Here is a 14,873-nt window from a genome sequence, read left to right on the forward strand (position 1 = left end):
TAACCAAAAGATCACAATATAGTTGGTCTTTCTCTCGTCATTATGCCTTTCGGCATGTATCTATAATTATTAATTTTTTCAAAACTTGTGTAGCTTTTGCCTCTTATCCACTCCCCCTCCCCTCTCCTTTTCCTTTTAATTTAATTATCACCTTCCTTTTTTTCCCACCCTTTTCATTAGTGGACCCATCTTGCTTTTCAATTATTAAAATGGCAATTATTCACAACTCTTTTTTTTCTTTTTGTACTGTTTATATATCTTTTAAAATCATTATTACTTATAATAATTAGAAAGAAGAGTCTATTTGCACGCAACAAAATAACAAAAACATCATATTAAAAAATAAAATAAAAACAATCAATAGCAATACATAATATTAACTTCATGTTTTTCTTCTTTTTTTATAAACAGGAACCGAAAGACACAGCTAACTCTTCAAATTTATGATTCATGGCTTTCCAAAGGTGATAGCTGATAGCGAAAAGATTGACCTCCAAAATTTATGATTGGGGACCCAACAATCAGACCTAAACTCTTCTACGCCACAAAAAAGCCAAACCCCACTTGATTTCTGGCAAAGAATTAGCAATATGGATGGGCAATATGGTAACTTTTGTTGGATGAAGGTCAAACTTCAAGATAGGGAATAAAAGTACTTTTTGCAAAGTTTGAGGGAAATTTGAGAAGCATCGCCTTTAAAAAGTTTAGGTAGCTTCTTGCATCCAAAGCATGTGGACTTTCTCTCCAATCCAATCCAATCCAATCCCCACCACTACCTTTCTATGGTTTTAGAATAAAGCTAAGTTGTGTTGCTTTTGAGATGACCAAATACAAAAAGCCACCAAAAAGGCCTTCCTTTACAATCCAACTTCCCTCTTTGAGTTGATGATAACATTGTTAATACTCAAAATGACTAAATGATTCAACTTTTCTTCTAAACATTAATCAACAATAATCTATTATACTTCTAATACAAGCTTCAAAAAGGTCATCAATGGTATACACTTTTAGATACATTTGCAAAAGAGACAGACATGCTTTATCTAGTGGTGAAGTCTGTGTGGGGCTGTGGAACTTCCTTCCTCATCCTCAGCAATCAATAACACCCAACCCCTTGTCGGCATAATCAATACCAACACACATTTATTAGTGGTGAAGTTTGTGTGGAAGGGGTGGAATTAAAAGTGAGTGTGGGTGCGCTTTCTGTTCTTATGTAAGAGATTCTGATTCTCAGGGGGTGTAAAGGTAGAGGAAACTAAAGTTGAAAAAGGCAGAGCACGACCCTTAAAAAAGGCAACAAAAGCTGCCAATGGGAAAGCTAAATCGTAGCAAACCAAGAGGGTAAGAGAAGGAAAACAAGGAAAGCTGAAACGGAAACATGCGTCTGCGCAACAGCCGCCCATAAAGCTGCCTTCCCCAAAACATCTACAAGTCAAACTTTTCTCTTTTCAGTACCTCTCTTCATGTTCATCTCCACAAAGTCTTCAGGATCCCTTTCCTTTTCACTTTATTGCCTATGCCTACAACAACCTAAATACTCCGAATATTAAAACACGATATAAATCACTAGAAGGGCCTCATAATTTTCACTCATTCTGCCTTCTCCTACTGCACCCTGAACTACTTCAGTTACTATCAAATTCCTTTGGAGTTTTGGGCCGACCAACTTGGACTTAACAAGTCGATCCATTGTCATGGTTATTATCATCTAACCATCTTGAACATTCCCAATGAAATTTGGGAATAACGAATATTTTACAGATTACATAAGAATAACGCACTTCAACTAATAATGTACCTCATTATATGTGATTATGGACATATCAGATGCAAATTCTCTTCTTTGATTCAAACGCGTCTTATATGAAGACACCATAGAAAGCAACTATATTTACCCATATGTACAATGATTCGCCATAAATCAGCATTTTCTTCCAAAACTTTGATGACAATTCATGATCAAAGATGTAAAATGGGTATGCAATCAGAGATGTAATGTCTATGGAGTAGAGAGATTAGCAATGGAAAACATACTTTGGACAAGCATGCAAATCTTGTCATAATAATGGCCTTGGCCTTGCCGTCCAGGGAGGTCATAAAGAATTGATTTTCTTAACCCAATTTGTGAGCAGGCAATAACGCAGCTTGCAGAAGGAAGCCAGCGCAGCCTGAGAAATATTGATGGTTAAGACTGAAATCATACCTTTCACGGACACATTACTTTAATATAAAGATGACTAAACGGACGTACCTGCGCGCTGGACATTACAACATAATGGTTTTTCCGAATTTTGCTGGAAATTTTGCATTACATGTTTATAGGCAAATATCACATATCACGGCATGTATAAACGTAGTTGCGTATTTGATTGTATGATGATACGATATAACAAGCAACACACTCAATCTATAGACAGAGATTCTAATATTTGGATTTCAGATGTACATAATTTTTGCAGATAGGACTAAACTTGATCTGTATTTAAAATTATTTCAGGAGAAACATGTCTAACTGTATCATCTTCAGTTCAATTCCTATCCAACCAACCGCTAGAATTTATGACCTGGACCTAATCATCTAGTTCTTTTTGTTTCTTGAAACAATCTAAATCAATGTGGGAACGGAAGAAATAACAGAAATCAAGTCTGTTGACCATATCGGATTGAGATCAACAAGATGCTGGAATCGACTAGATGAACTGAATCATAATTTTTTTTTTCTTCCATGGGGGGATTTTGTTCTTGAAAGTAAAACTTAGATTGATTACTTTAATTGGGAAGATCAAAGCATTAGAACTGACCCAGTTAAAATCTATGATCATCTGGCGCGATTTCCATATGAAAATGGCTGCTTTGAATGCTATTTTAAGTGTAGAAAAGTTGTGTTGATCGAAGATTAAAGCTAGCTAGTGCTCTCTGTGACATGCTTTGCGGGACTCGCACTTCCATCGTGGCAGCCATGATCCGCACCAGCTGAAACAGTCTCCAATGTGTTAGTATTTGGCAATTTCAACCTGTCGTCCATTACCTTATCCTTCACATCAGAATGCAAATGCTGCTGAAACGACACATATTTTCTGTAGTAGGTCTTTGCCACTGAGGCAGGTTTTTGCCAGATGAAGGTTTTTGAGCCGATCAAAGCCAGCAGCAGCGATATCCCGGTGATTATAAAGAGGCCCCCGAAGCTCGACGCTTCTAGACATGGACTGTTCCGGGAGGAGATTGAGCTGTCTTGATTTTGATTTCCAGCTCCAAAGTATTTTGTTTGAATTGCCACCATTTTCTCGCTCTCTGTCACGTTCAATATTGCTCTTGATACATAAGGTACTAACCGGGAATTTAGTGGAAATGCCTGAAATTGACAAGCAACTTCAGTTGAAGTTGAACCACTATAATAATAATACATACAAAAGTAGTACAACTAATAGAACAGATCCTGTTCACATAATAATAACACATTCTCAGTTATATGGTGTCAAGAACTCAACTTTTAAGGCCAAAGCAAAAGCAAAATTTGATTTTTGAGCAATGGGATGGTTCCTGTTTTTGTCCCTTGACTATTAATCATCAGGTGCACATACGAATTGAGAAACTTTGAACATTGTTTAAGAGACACTTACAAAGCCAAATCCGTCTGTTCGATATTTAGGTCCAGCCATAGTGAAATCGGAGCCATATTTTGTAAGGAAAACCTGCAGGTAAGGAATTTCATCAAAGATTGCAGCAACACCCCCATTCTGACTTCCTTTGGACAATGCCTTACGATACTCCTCAACGTTTGCATAAGATTTCAGCTTGGATTCATTAAATTTCAGCTGCTCTATCAACATAGATTTTAAAAAGGAACCCTTTTGATATCCAACGTAGTAGCCCTTGGATATAAGTTCACTCACGCTAAAATACTTGGGCTGTAGCTGATCTGACATTAAGATTGAAGACAAGCTTGCGGTGTAACTCTGCATTAGGACAAAAGCCAGAAACAACCAAACCACAAGCACAAACCTAGAGCGTGTATTAGTCACTATTTGTCCTGTTCAACAAAAACAAAATGGGAACTTCAATTTTCTTGTTTCTCAATCCGACAACCATATAGAAAGAAATTGGGCTTACTTTCAGGGAGAACCATGGAGGAGACGGGAAACCAGAGGATTAAACAGAGTAGATTCAATGGATGCAACGATTCACTTCTTCCATTGTGCTCCAAGATCAGTAGAACAGCTCCTGTTGCTATGGAAACTGCTATGGTCGTAAGCCATAGACCCAAGCTCAGAGGTTTCAAGAAAACCCACATACTACGATGCAAGTTGCGTTTGACTGGAACGAGCATTGTCACGCCCGAGTCGGTAAATGGCAATGAGAAATCTACATAATTTGCTCGGCTGGCCACAATCGTAATATCTCCTACGACCACATCGAATTTCTTCTCGTACCCAAAAAGTTAAAAAAAACCAAACATAAGATAAGCGTCAACCCTTCAATTCATCAAAATTAGTATATAACTCCCTACTTCAATGCATTGTTGATAGTCCAATGTGAACATAGGAATATAAGGAATTTATAATACTAAATATAAAAGCTCGTGTTATTAACTTGGATATCAGATTTTAACTTGTCCAAGTGACTGGAACATTGAAAAATGTTGGTAGTCAAAGGAGAGCAGAAGCTATGGATGCAAATTCTGGGACATATTGCTGGACATGGCCATAAAGCAATAATTGAGATTAAAGTAAAATGGGAGAGCACTGACCTTCTCATTCTCGTTGAGTTGGTGGAGGAGGTCATCATAAATAACAGAGCTGTCCCCAGCTTCATCCCTGGAGAGTTCAAATTCATAAGGAAAAGGGAAAGGCAAGGCATCTGCAACAGCCCTGAAGACATCTATGCAAAACCCAGAAAAATTAAGCTCCCCCGTTAGAGGGTTTCTAGTCACGTCCAAAAACTCATTAAACCCCTGTTTTTTGGGAACTCCTATTCTGATTTTTTCTCCATTTGCAGGCACAGCCCAGCCTTTTGGTGCAGTTATGGAGTCTCCAGGCCAAATTATCTTCTTCAGCTTACTGACTGAAGTGGAATATTTTTCAGTAGGTTTTGTATCAGATATGTTTCGGCAAATGCCTTTTTCAGGACTCCAACAACCAATCAATCTCTCTCCTCTCCCAATCAGATTGAAAATTTCAAAAGCCGAGGGCTGCAAATGCCCATTTACCAAGTGGAAATTCCCACTCAAACCCTGAAATTTGATATTCAACATCTCCTTCAACAGCTTCGGACCCACTTCCGAAACCCCCAAATTCGCAATATCGGTTTTCCCCTCGACATCACTACCCTGACCCCTGAGAAACCGTAGATTGTTCCCTTCCCCTATCCTCTCAGCCGCCGTAGCCAACGCCCAAATGGTGTCATATGCCCACAAGCCATAGATGTTAAGCTCCGGCGTCGACCATTTCCATCTCCTTTTGAAACTCTCCAGCGCTTCTGAAGCAGGGAAATAGGGGCGGATACCTAAAACACCCTCCATTGATTTGATAACCAAAGGATCCATGGCGTCAAGACAATTGGAAAGAGAGTTGGTGAGAATCCAGGCATAGCCTTCACTCATCATCCCCGCTTTGTCCACAAGCGGAAACAGAACAGAGCCAAATGGAGAAGTGACGTGCACCAAGAAAACCCTAGTCTGTCGGTTCTTCATCATGTTGAGCTGTTCCGAAATTTGGTACGCATCCATGGAGGTAGCAATAGCGTATTTATAAGGGACTCGAATGTTGGATTGTTGGAGTTCGTCGGTGAGGAAAGGGATGAGGCCTTTGCCATATTCAGTGTCTTCGTAGATGAGGACGAGTTCGTGCCAACCGAACCCTTGGACGATGGCGGTGATGGCTTTGACCTGAGACGAGTCGTTTTGGGCAGTTCGGACGAAGAAGGGGCTGTGCGAGGGAGAAATGGAGAGGCTGGTGGCGGAAAATGAAATGATTGGCACGCGAACCTTCTCGCCTAGCTTTATCATAAACGTTGCCTCGCTCGAACTTTCTGGCCCTATTATTGCATGCACTTTTTGGTTCTTCACTAAATCCACCACTGCAACCATTAATATTATCCACGTCACTTATTTATTAAACATACTCTAAAGTTTTTTAAAGTAATGAAAATTAATCTCTCTTTTAATCAACTCTAACTCACACTCGTTGTTCCAGTTTAATCTCACATAGTTTAGTGCCTTAAATTACCACATCATTTATTTATTAATATGAGAGTATATAGTATATATAAATATGACTAAATTAATAAAAATATCTTTCAATTTGTAAGTCTAAAAAAATATACTAATTTTTTAAGATTTTTAATAATACCCTTCAATTTTCAAAAATTCAAAAATACTAATATTCTTAATTTTAGAGGTAAATTGTTATTATTATTATTGTTTTTTTTTTAACTTTTGAATTTTAAACTCAATAAGTTTTAGATTAATACTTTTGTCAATAACCTTCAAAACTTTTTTTTAAAACTTTAAAACCACATTTAAACTTTTTTTAAAAATAGTTTATTAAAACTTTTGAAGATAATTTATAAGGTGTCTAGTTTTTGTCTTTATATGGTAAAAAAATTTCTATAGAAGTAAATAGTGTAAACAGTATTTTTTAGATTTTTTTTTTTAATTTAAATATATTATTGACACTTTTTTAAAATTAAAAAAAAGGAGAATAGTTATTGAAATATGTTTTTACTGAAATTTTATTCTTAAAATTAGGATACAATTCTGACATTAAGGGAAAATGTATATTTTTAGAACATGGGTTTTTTATTTCAAAACTTATATTATTTCCAACATTGTGAAATAATATATAATACATTGCTAGCATGATATTCCTTGGAATGTCACATTAGTAGCTTTCGTGTTCTCTACAATTGTGAAATATAAATATTGCCCAGAATTAGGAAAGTTGACTCTAAAATAAGTTCAACAATTTAAATCCTCATGATATGAGCATAAATCAATTGAGAAAAAAAAAAAAAAAAAAAAAACTTTTGAAACATTAGTTCGAGTGCAATTTTAATAATTTTTGTAGTAGCCAATTATGAACAACCTTGAAATAGTTTTTAAAAAATATTTAGAACCCTCCTCTCTCCCTACCGTCAACAACCTCCGACTGACTCCGTCGGATTCTCAATCGAAATAAAGATATTTCTTCAACCAGCTTCGACGAGGGTCACGAGCCACGTTCAAAATTCATTAGTCCGAACAAAAGTAAGCCAAATAGGGCAAAGAAAACCTCACCAGCCGATGTTGCGGCGACCACATCCTGTGAATCTCTGATCTGCATAACCAATCTGTTGCGATAATGTGGATGCGCTGCATAGAAATCCGTCAGTGCCATTTGAATGCATTTTTCTGCAGCCCCACCGATGGACGGAGTCAGCTTATCAACAACCGCCCCTACATGTATGAAATTCACCGCTGTCCTGTTTTCATTCATTACCTCCTCTTCCCCATCAATCTTCGCCGCACAACTCAACCCAACCCAAATCAACAAACCCCAAATCAACCAAAATGGAGCTCGTAATTTACTCATCCCCTTCATCTCCATTTCTCGTTAGTGTCTTCCGGCTCCTCTACCCCTCTTTCATTTATAGCGACACTCCCCTGCTCAAACGGTGTTAGTCCCTTCTTCCCACTGAATTTTCACGAATTTTCGTGCATGGTATATCTGGAAGAATATTTAAAAAGAACCCAGTTAGAAAGTCATATCCTTTTTCATAATCGATCGATCAAACGGTTGCAAATAGGTCACTCTAGACCTTGACTTCTGTTTCTGTATTTGGATGGTTCTTTCCTGGAAAAAAAAAAAAAAAAAAGGGGTTATTTTAACTTCAATTACTACAACTCTATACCATTTATGCAATTTCTGGGGAAATTGTATCCACCGGCAAGCGTCGCCGCGTGAAGTAGTTGTGAAGTTAATGGTCCAAGCACAGAGTTACCTGCAACTCATTTTCTACGTTAAGCTTTCGAGTAAGTGGTGAAAAAAGCTGCATTTTGTTTATTAATTGGTGATGGAAGCTCCTACGCACGTAGATAACGATGGATGAATGGCAAGGTATTTGAGTCAATTTTCGGTGGTCAAATGATACCGTATCTAGTAATTTCTTGGAAAAAGTCCTACGATTTGGGCATCATTTAATTAGGTAAGATCTGTAGAAACGCAGGAAATAATTTTCAATTCTAATGTCGAACTCGAAGTTTGTGAAATTTCTAATGAATGGAATCAAGCTTGGTTTTTGTGCATATTTAAGGAAATAATCTATTCCCAGTGCTACTTTTTTTTAATGCTAATAGGATGTTGAATAATGGGGTTTTCATGTTCTTCATTTTTTTAAGCCTTTAGTGCATGAACGCATCAGTAAACTAACCATTTTTTTGGATGACTTTTGATCGAACACATTTAATTACTTTTCATGCGTTGGATTTTCATGAATTCACGGTTGCGGGATTTCGCAGTTTCTTTCCTGCATAATAAACATCAGAGTTCATCAGAAGTTGTCGTTTTTATTTATTTTTTTTGGATTTAATTATCACGACATGGTCATTGAATATAATTAACTTCTCAACAGCACGTCAGTGGGGGGTGTTTCCTCCCAACTTGTAAGTTGGAAGCTTTATTAATTAAAAGGAACGTAACCAAATTTGACTCTAAGCTATAGAACATACTTTACCAGCTAAACGAATCAAATAGACTATTAATATATGTATTTGTCGTTAATAGAAAGCTTTTACCAATCTATGTTCCTTTAACAATATTTTGAGTTTATTAGCAATATAGAAGACATCCATCAATACTCATATTGAGGTAAAATGTGATGTGTCAGTTATGCTACAGACAACTATCGGTTAATTTAGTTAGTGCAGTTATACTTTTATGTGTGTTAATATTACTTAAATTTATTTACTATTGGGAGGGGAACTCAAAAGTTCCTGATAAGAATGGAAACCTCCTCCTAATATATGAATTTTAAATTTTGAGTAAAAATTCGGAGAAATATTATATTTCATTAGACTACAATGAATATTATTACTCAATTTTATTTAAAAAAATATATAGAAACTTAACTCATCGTATGTTAAAATATATATATATATATATAAAAATCAATTATATGTTAATGGAATTAGTAGAAATTTTGACATTTTCCATAAAACCTTAATGATAAGAATATGTTTTTTAAATGTGTGGGAAAGAGAGAAAAATATTTTTGAATATTTTTACAGTTTATAAATATTATTATACAAATTATTAACCATTATTTTTCTAAATTTTAATAATAAAAGTGTAATATTTTTAAAGATCCAACGTGATTTGATTTGATTTGATTTTTTTTTTTTTTTTTTTTTTTTTTTTTTTTTTTAAGATTTAAAGATTATTGAAACAAAACATATTTAAGAATAATTTTTAAAATTTAATTCGTAATTCGTTAGGGCGCGCCTAAAAAGCGCGGGGTACTTCCACTTTCAAGAAGCGTTCTCTAGGGTTTCGTTTCGCATCTCCTGGAAGTCTAACAGGCAAGGTCCTCTCACCTCCTAACCAATTTTGATAGCCATGGCGAGCACCAAAGTGCAGAGGATTATGACCCAGCCCATTGTACGTATTGAATCTATTCATCTCCCTTCCTTTGTTGCTTTTACTTGGGGCTGACTTTAAACTATTTCTGTGCTTTACTGATGGGTTCTGTATCTTTGTCTTTTCCCTCTCGATCCCGGTGCTTCTCTGGAACTAGAACTTGATATTCAGGTTTCTTCAAAGTGTAAGAAGTTACTCCTCCATTCTTTTTAAAAAAAATTATCGCACCTGGCTTTTCTGGTCTAATTTGGTTTTCTAATTCGAGTTTGAAATAAATGCAGAAAGCTCGCATTCAGATTTGGCTGTTTGAGCAAAAGGACCTTAGGATCGAGGGCCGAATTATTGTAAGGTTTTACTTTTTGCTGGTTTACAATTCTTTTTTTATATATTGGCAATTAATGTAATATGAATTGAGAGCCTCTGTTTCCGTATATGTTGATCTCTTGTTGATTTTCAAATGGGTTTACCGCATTCTACTTTTCTTGTTGGCCTATGTTCATGATTTATAGATGCTCCAAATTCATAGTTGGATGCAATTTACTCTCCCACATTCTTCTTACAGAAATCCTGTGGTTTTAGTGGAGCACAGGACATGAATGTGTTAAAAAGTTCTTAGACGTCCTGTGTGGTAACTCAAGCTAGTTGAATCTAAGGACTCTCATAAACGTTTCGGATATGGAAACTCCTAGTTCACAAATGCTAAAACTCCAAAATCGAGTTGACTTCATTTCAAATGATTTGAGAATCAAATTACTCCACAGAATGAACATACATGACTTTATATAATCTCAAAATGAACTCTTGACCTTCCATGAAGTATTTCAAGAGTTGTAACCTTTATACTTTATGACATAATTAGCCATTATGTAAATGTAACCTTAAAGTAAATAAAAGTCTTAAAATATATTAATGAACCACCGTTACTCTATATTTTCATTCACCAAAAATTTGTAACCATCTAAGAATGAACGAGGTTCTTCTTCCTTGAAGTTCATATTATATGAATTGAGATGCGATGGTTTATATCATCCTGACGAAGGATCTCAAACTCCTACTCCACATTGTGGATCTGTGCATAGTTTCTAGAGTTCAAACAAATTTGGTTGTGTAGGCGGCTTATTTGTTACTAGTTGAATTTGAACCTAATCCTTGCCCCAAAATAAATTCGCATGACTTCAAGATTGCGCTTCACTAGTTTGGTTGCATTTTACACTGCCATCGAGAGTTACGCAGGAAATTGGGCAAAATCTTGGACATAGCTTGAAATTGATGCTTATGTGGCTATCACGCAAACTTGCTCTAGGAATTGGAATGGACCATAGTGTTATCATTAGAATGGTCCTTCAAGAGTTTGTATGGTATCAGCCTTACAATGGACGTGTTTAACTCAACAAAAGACAGCAAACAGCAAATACCCAAAAGAAAAAACTATTCTATTTATTAATTTCAGAAAACCTCACAAAACAGCCAAATTGGCAAAAACATTCAGCAGAAAGGAACATGTAAGCAGGCTGCCAGCTTATCCGAAATTTCCTGTTTCATCCTTCCTAGAATAAGTTTTCACAATGGAGGCATCGCATAGTCTTCATTTTTTGTTGAGCTTTGGTAGTTGAAATTTAAGGTAATCAGAGGTACTGCATCTCTTTCCTCCAAAACTTAGCCAGTGTATGATGTAGTAGTTGTCTTCATCTTGTAATGTAATAAGGTAGAGGTGTGGGACATAGAGTTATATCTCAGTATTCTGTCCAATTGATCAAACTCTCTGGTCGGAACTCTGTTTTCCCTGAAACCTCAAATAATTCTGAGCGCAATGGTCAATTACCTCTGTGATCTGCAGTATTCTGTATGAAATTGTTTCATCTTCTGTTGCTGGAGCAAATCTTGAATAGTACTTTTCTTAAGAGATATCCCCTTGCCTGGGGATTGGTTTCCATCTGTCGACACCTACATGAAGTTAGTTTATTCTCGTGTTATTCTATTACTCAATTAAGTTTGATTCTTATCTCTTTTGTGCGGGATTATCCTCATCAATTTATGAAATATTGTGACTTGTGCATCCTAAAACTTTTCCTACCACCAGGGGTTGAACGTTGTATTCAGAATTCAGTCAGCAAGTATTTTGGGTTCATTATTCCTCATGTGAACTAAGTGAATTTAGTCTTAGCGTCTTGACTTTTGAAATGTTGAATTTGAATGCAGTAGCATATTTCATGTCCTATTCATCTACTTCTTTTCACGATTATTGCGATGTAATTCTTCTGAGATGCTTTTGTGCATCTATTGCTTCTAATTTCTAAGCTAGTAAAAGCTATAGCCATAGAGTTCAAAATACACTTTGAAAAACATTGGGAGTGGTTCTACTGCTAGTAATCTCTTGTCTGGATCACTTTCTTTTGATATATTTCATTCTCTGGTTCAACAAGCTAACTAGGGAGTAACACTCTGCTGCAAAGATTGTGGTGTAACCTCAGTATCCTGGTTATCTTTTCATTTATTAGATCCATTGCTAGGATTGTCATTTTCATCGCTGAGTAGATATTTCCCTTGGCCTTGGGCTTCACTTTCCTCTCTTTTATAATTTCATACAGTCCATGAAACTGTTCCTTCCCGCAAATAAATTGTTGTTTGGACGTCTACTTTTTCCCAGTTTTCTATAATATATAGTTTGTAGTTTTCTCAACTATTAGCTCATATGCCTCAGTTTCTGTAATATACATGCAGTAATATGTTTATGATTATCTTGTACTAGAAAATTTTAATTTTGTTGTTTCATCGTTTGTTGTAATTACCTATGTTTTGACTAATTAATGTTATTGTTATAACTTATGAGGGAGGTGCAGTTAGAAGAAGCTGTTTCCTTTATATTGGTGTTATCTTTAAATTGATTATATTTTCTTGACCGTGCAGGGATTTGATGAGTACATGAATTTAGTTCTCGATGACGCCGAGGAAGTAAATATTAAGAAAAAGAGTAAAAAAACACTCGGTATGCCTTCTTCCCCCTCATTTGTTGTTGCCTTCTCTCTAGTTCAATGGTTTTCTAAAATGCCTTCTTTGTTTTTTTCTTTCCCCTTCAGGGAGGATTCTCCTCAAAGGAGACAACATTACGTTAATGATGAACACGTAAGTGAAATTGAACTTGCCCTTCCTCTCCCTTTCTCTTACCCCAGCTAACCTTTTTTTCCCTTCAAATTTCAGGGGAAAATGATTGTCCTGCAGAACACATTATTGAGATAGATTTTCACTTCCATTGTATGGCACTATAGCTTTTACAATTTAGCTTCTGTTCGGAGTTGTATCTTTCTACATTTCAAGCCATCAGTGACTAACTAGTTATTTGGATGTATAACGTTATATTGCTATTGGTAGGTAATGTCGTTTTATGTGAACTCCTTTTAAATTATTGGCCTTAGAATTGGTTGTTTGCACCAACCGAATCCTTGAAACTACGGACTTTAGGCTCCTCAAATTGTAAACTGTTAATGGAGCATCGTTTGAGAATTTCCCGTTTATTTCACGAGGATGTTGGTTACCCTGGATTTGTTTCATTGAACCTCAACTCATGGTCTTCATCCTCGAAGAGAAAAGCCTCACCTTCCTAATCCTGTATAAGATTGATTACCAAGTTATGTTGTGATGATGCGTTCTAAATATTACCTTTTACAGGATTTGGCTATTTTTAATAATAACCTTCACTCAGACATTGTTGCTTAAGGCAATTGTCTTGGATATGTATTCTTTTAACTTAACATCGGCGCAAGCACTCCAGTAGTACGAGTATTCAAGTTCGTGCCGTTGTCCGGGGTGGTAAACCGCCTACAAAAAGGCCGTAGGCAGCGTCTGGCGTGGGGTGCTAGATCATGCCCTTTTGATAACATGAGTAGTAAATAACATGAGCAGTAAATCTAATGCACTGCTGTTTGTTCTCCTTTTGTCGTTTTTAGATGATGTAGGCAATCTTGGAAGTGGGAAAGCGAAGCGGGTGAAAGACAGCAATCCACTAGTAGCACCGCGGTGGTGGGAGATTGGACTACGAATCGAAAGAGAATTTTGGAGATAACCCAGGTGGCCGGTGGTGGGACATGGAGTCAGGGAATCGCACCCTTCAGGTCATGCAACCCTTGCCCTCTGCTTTCAACTAGAGTATGTAAAAAAGTATGTGTTCCCTTGAGTTGGAAATGAGTGCGCTATCGCATTTGTTCTTTTCATTTTATTGGTGACTGACTCATCCTCCACACATATCAACTCTCTCCCTCTCTCCTTGGTGCAATACGCCACTCCATTCTGTTCTTGTCTTCTTCCCCACCTTGTTTGGTGCCTTCTGTGACACATTCCATAACCCCTGATATCCCTCTCTCTTATGATTGGGAAAATGCATGATTGTTTCAGAGTGGTTGACACAACATGAAAACATCACTATTAATTTATTTTAATCAATCTCAATCTATCATGCATCTCTTGTTATTAAATTTGGTTGATCGACTTTCTTGATTCTTGGTTTGACCCCATGTTTTCTTCCAACTCTAGCAGGTCCTTGTCTTGTGGGAATTTGGAGATGGCAATTGTTCATAATACATTGAATAGTATGACTCTGTGGCCCTCCCGATTCTTGGGGAAGCCTGGCTTTTACCGATGCCTTGCCCATGTGAGTTTGGAGTATGCTTTCAGCAAAATGGGGTCTCAAATAGTACACTAGCAGATGGAAAAGATAAATACCCCCTAAACTTTTGGGCAACATAGCTTTGTTGTGCTGGAACAATATGAGCCGAGGGATATATTGATAGTGAAATTTCAGGAAGCACAGAGGACCGGTACAAAATGGTCTACTCTGCATTCTATTACACTAGGAGTTTGATGCTTAGTTTTTATCTTCATGTGGCGAGAAAGCTAATGTTTTGGCTTAGTTTTCTATTGCCCAGGTTGGAGGCTAACCACTAGGTGGTTCCGCTTGGCTAATGTCATATATTGAGCCAATAATTTGAGATGAAGAGGTCAATTACATGCTGCCTTTGTTTTTCAATTTTAGGAAACCACATTTTCATAAAGATAGTTGCTAAACTGCAGTTTGAGCAAGATTTGAAGACAGCTGAAGTAGTTTATGAAGTTTGGAACTCAGTACTATCATTTATAGGAACAATAGCCTGGATATCCAAAAAGGATAAGAAAGTCTAACCAAGAATGTAGCACTCAACTTATTGTGCTTGAATATGTCAGAGAAAACAGTAGATGGAAAGTCATAGATCCATTACCTTACCATTGGCA

General features: G+C 36.6%; 2 protein-coding genes across 4 annotated transcripts; one reads left to right on the plus strand and one right to left on the minus strand.

Annotated features, from left to right (window-relative positions):
- Window positions 1–1,823: 1,823 nt before the first annotated feature.
- Window positions 1,824–7,675, minus strand: LOC111792979 (glutamate receptor 2.2-like). 2 transcript variants are annotated; one of them, XR_015420713.1, is made up of 6 exons: window positions 7,274–7,675; window positions 4,748–6,075; window positions 4,111–4,420; window positions 3,621–4,030; window positions 2,802–3,352; window positions 1,824–2,168 (listed from the first exon to the last, which is right to left on the minus strand). XR_015420713.1 is itself a non-coding variant. In XM_023674620.2 (5 exons), exons 1-5 carry the CDS (start codon window positions 7,581–7,583, stop codon window positions 2,903–2,905), a joined length of 2,808 nt encoding a protein of 935 aa, XP_023530388.2. In that variant the 5' UTR covers window positions 7,584–7,675; the 3' UTR covers window positions 1,824–2,902. The 2 variants fall into 2 exon arrangements, 1 of the variants encoding a protein (XP_023530388.2); XM_023674620.2 differs by having other exon boundaries at window positions 1,824–3,352.
- Window positions 7,676–9,469: 1,794 nt separating this feature from the next.
- On the plus strand, window positions 9,470–13,143 carry LOC111792255 (uncharacterized). 2 transcript variants are annotated; one of them, XM_023673611.2, is made up of 6 exons: window positions 9,472–9,632; window positions 9,769–9,795; window positions 9,893–9,955; window positions 12,519–12,597; window positions 12,689–12,734; window positions 12,810–13,143. In XM_023673611.2, exons 1-6 carry the CDS (start codon window positions 9,591–9,593, stop codon window positions 12,817–12,819), a joined length of 267 nt encoding a protein of 88 aa, XP_023529379.1. In that variant the 5' UTR covers window positions 9,472–9,590; the 3' UTR covers window positions 12,820–13,143. The 2 variants fall into 2 exon arrangements, with proteins under 2 accessions (XP_086979725.1, XP_023529379.1); XM_087123599.1 differs by lacking the exon at window positions 12,810–13,143 and having other exon boundaries at window positions 9,470–9,632; window positions 12,689–12,738.
- Window positions 13,144–14,873: the final 1,730 nt, after the last annotated feature.

Source organism: Cucurbita pepo, chromosome 4 (genome assembly GCF_057944985.1).
Source record: "Cucurbita pepo subsp. pepo isolate OVF chromosome 4, ASM5794498v1, whole genome shotgun sequence".
Taxonomy (NCBI): Eukaryota; Viridiplantae; Streptophyta; class Magnoliopsida; order Cucurbitales; family Cucurbitaceae; genus Cucurbita; species Cucurbita pepo.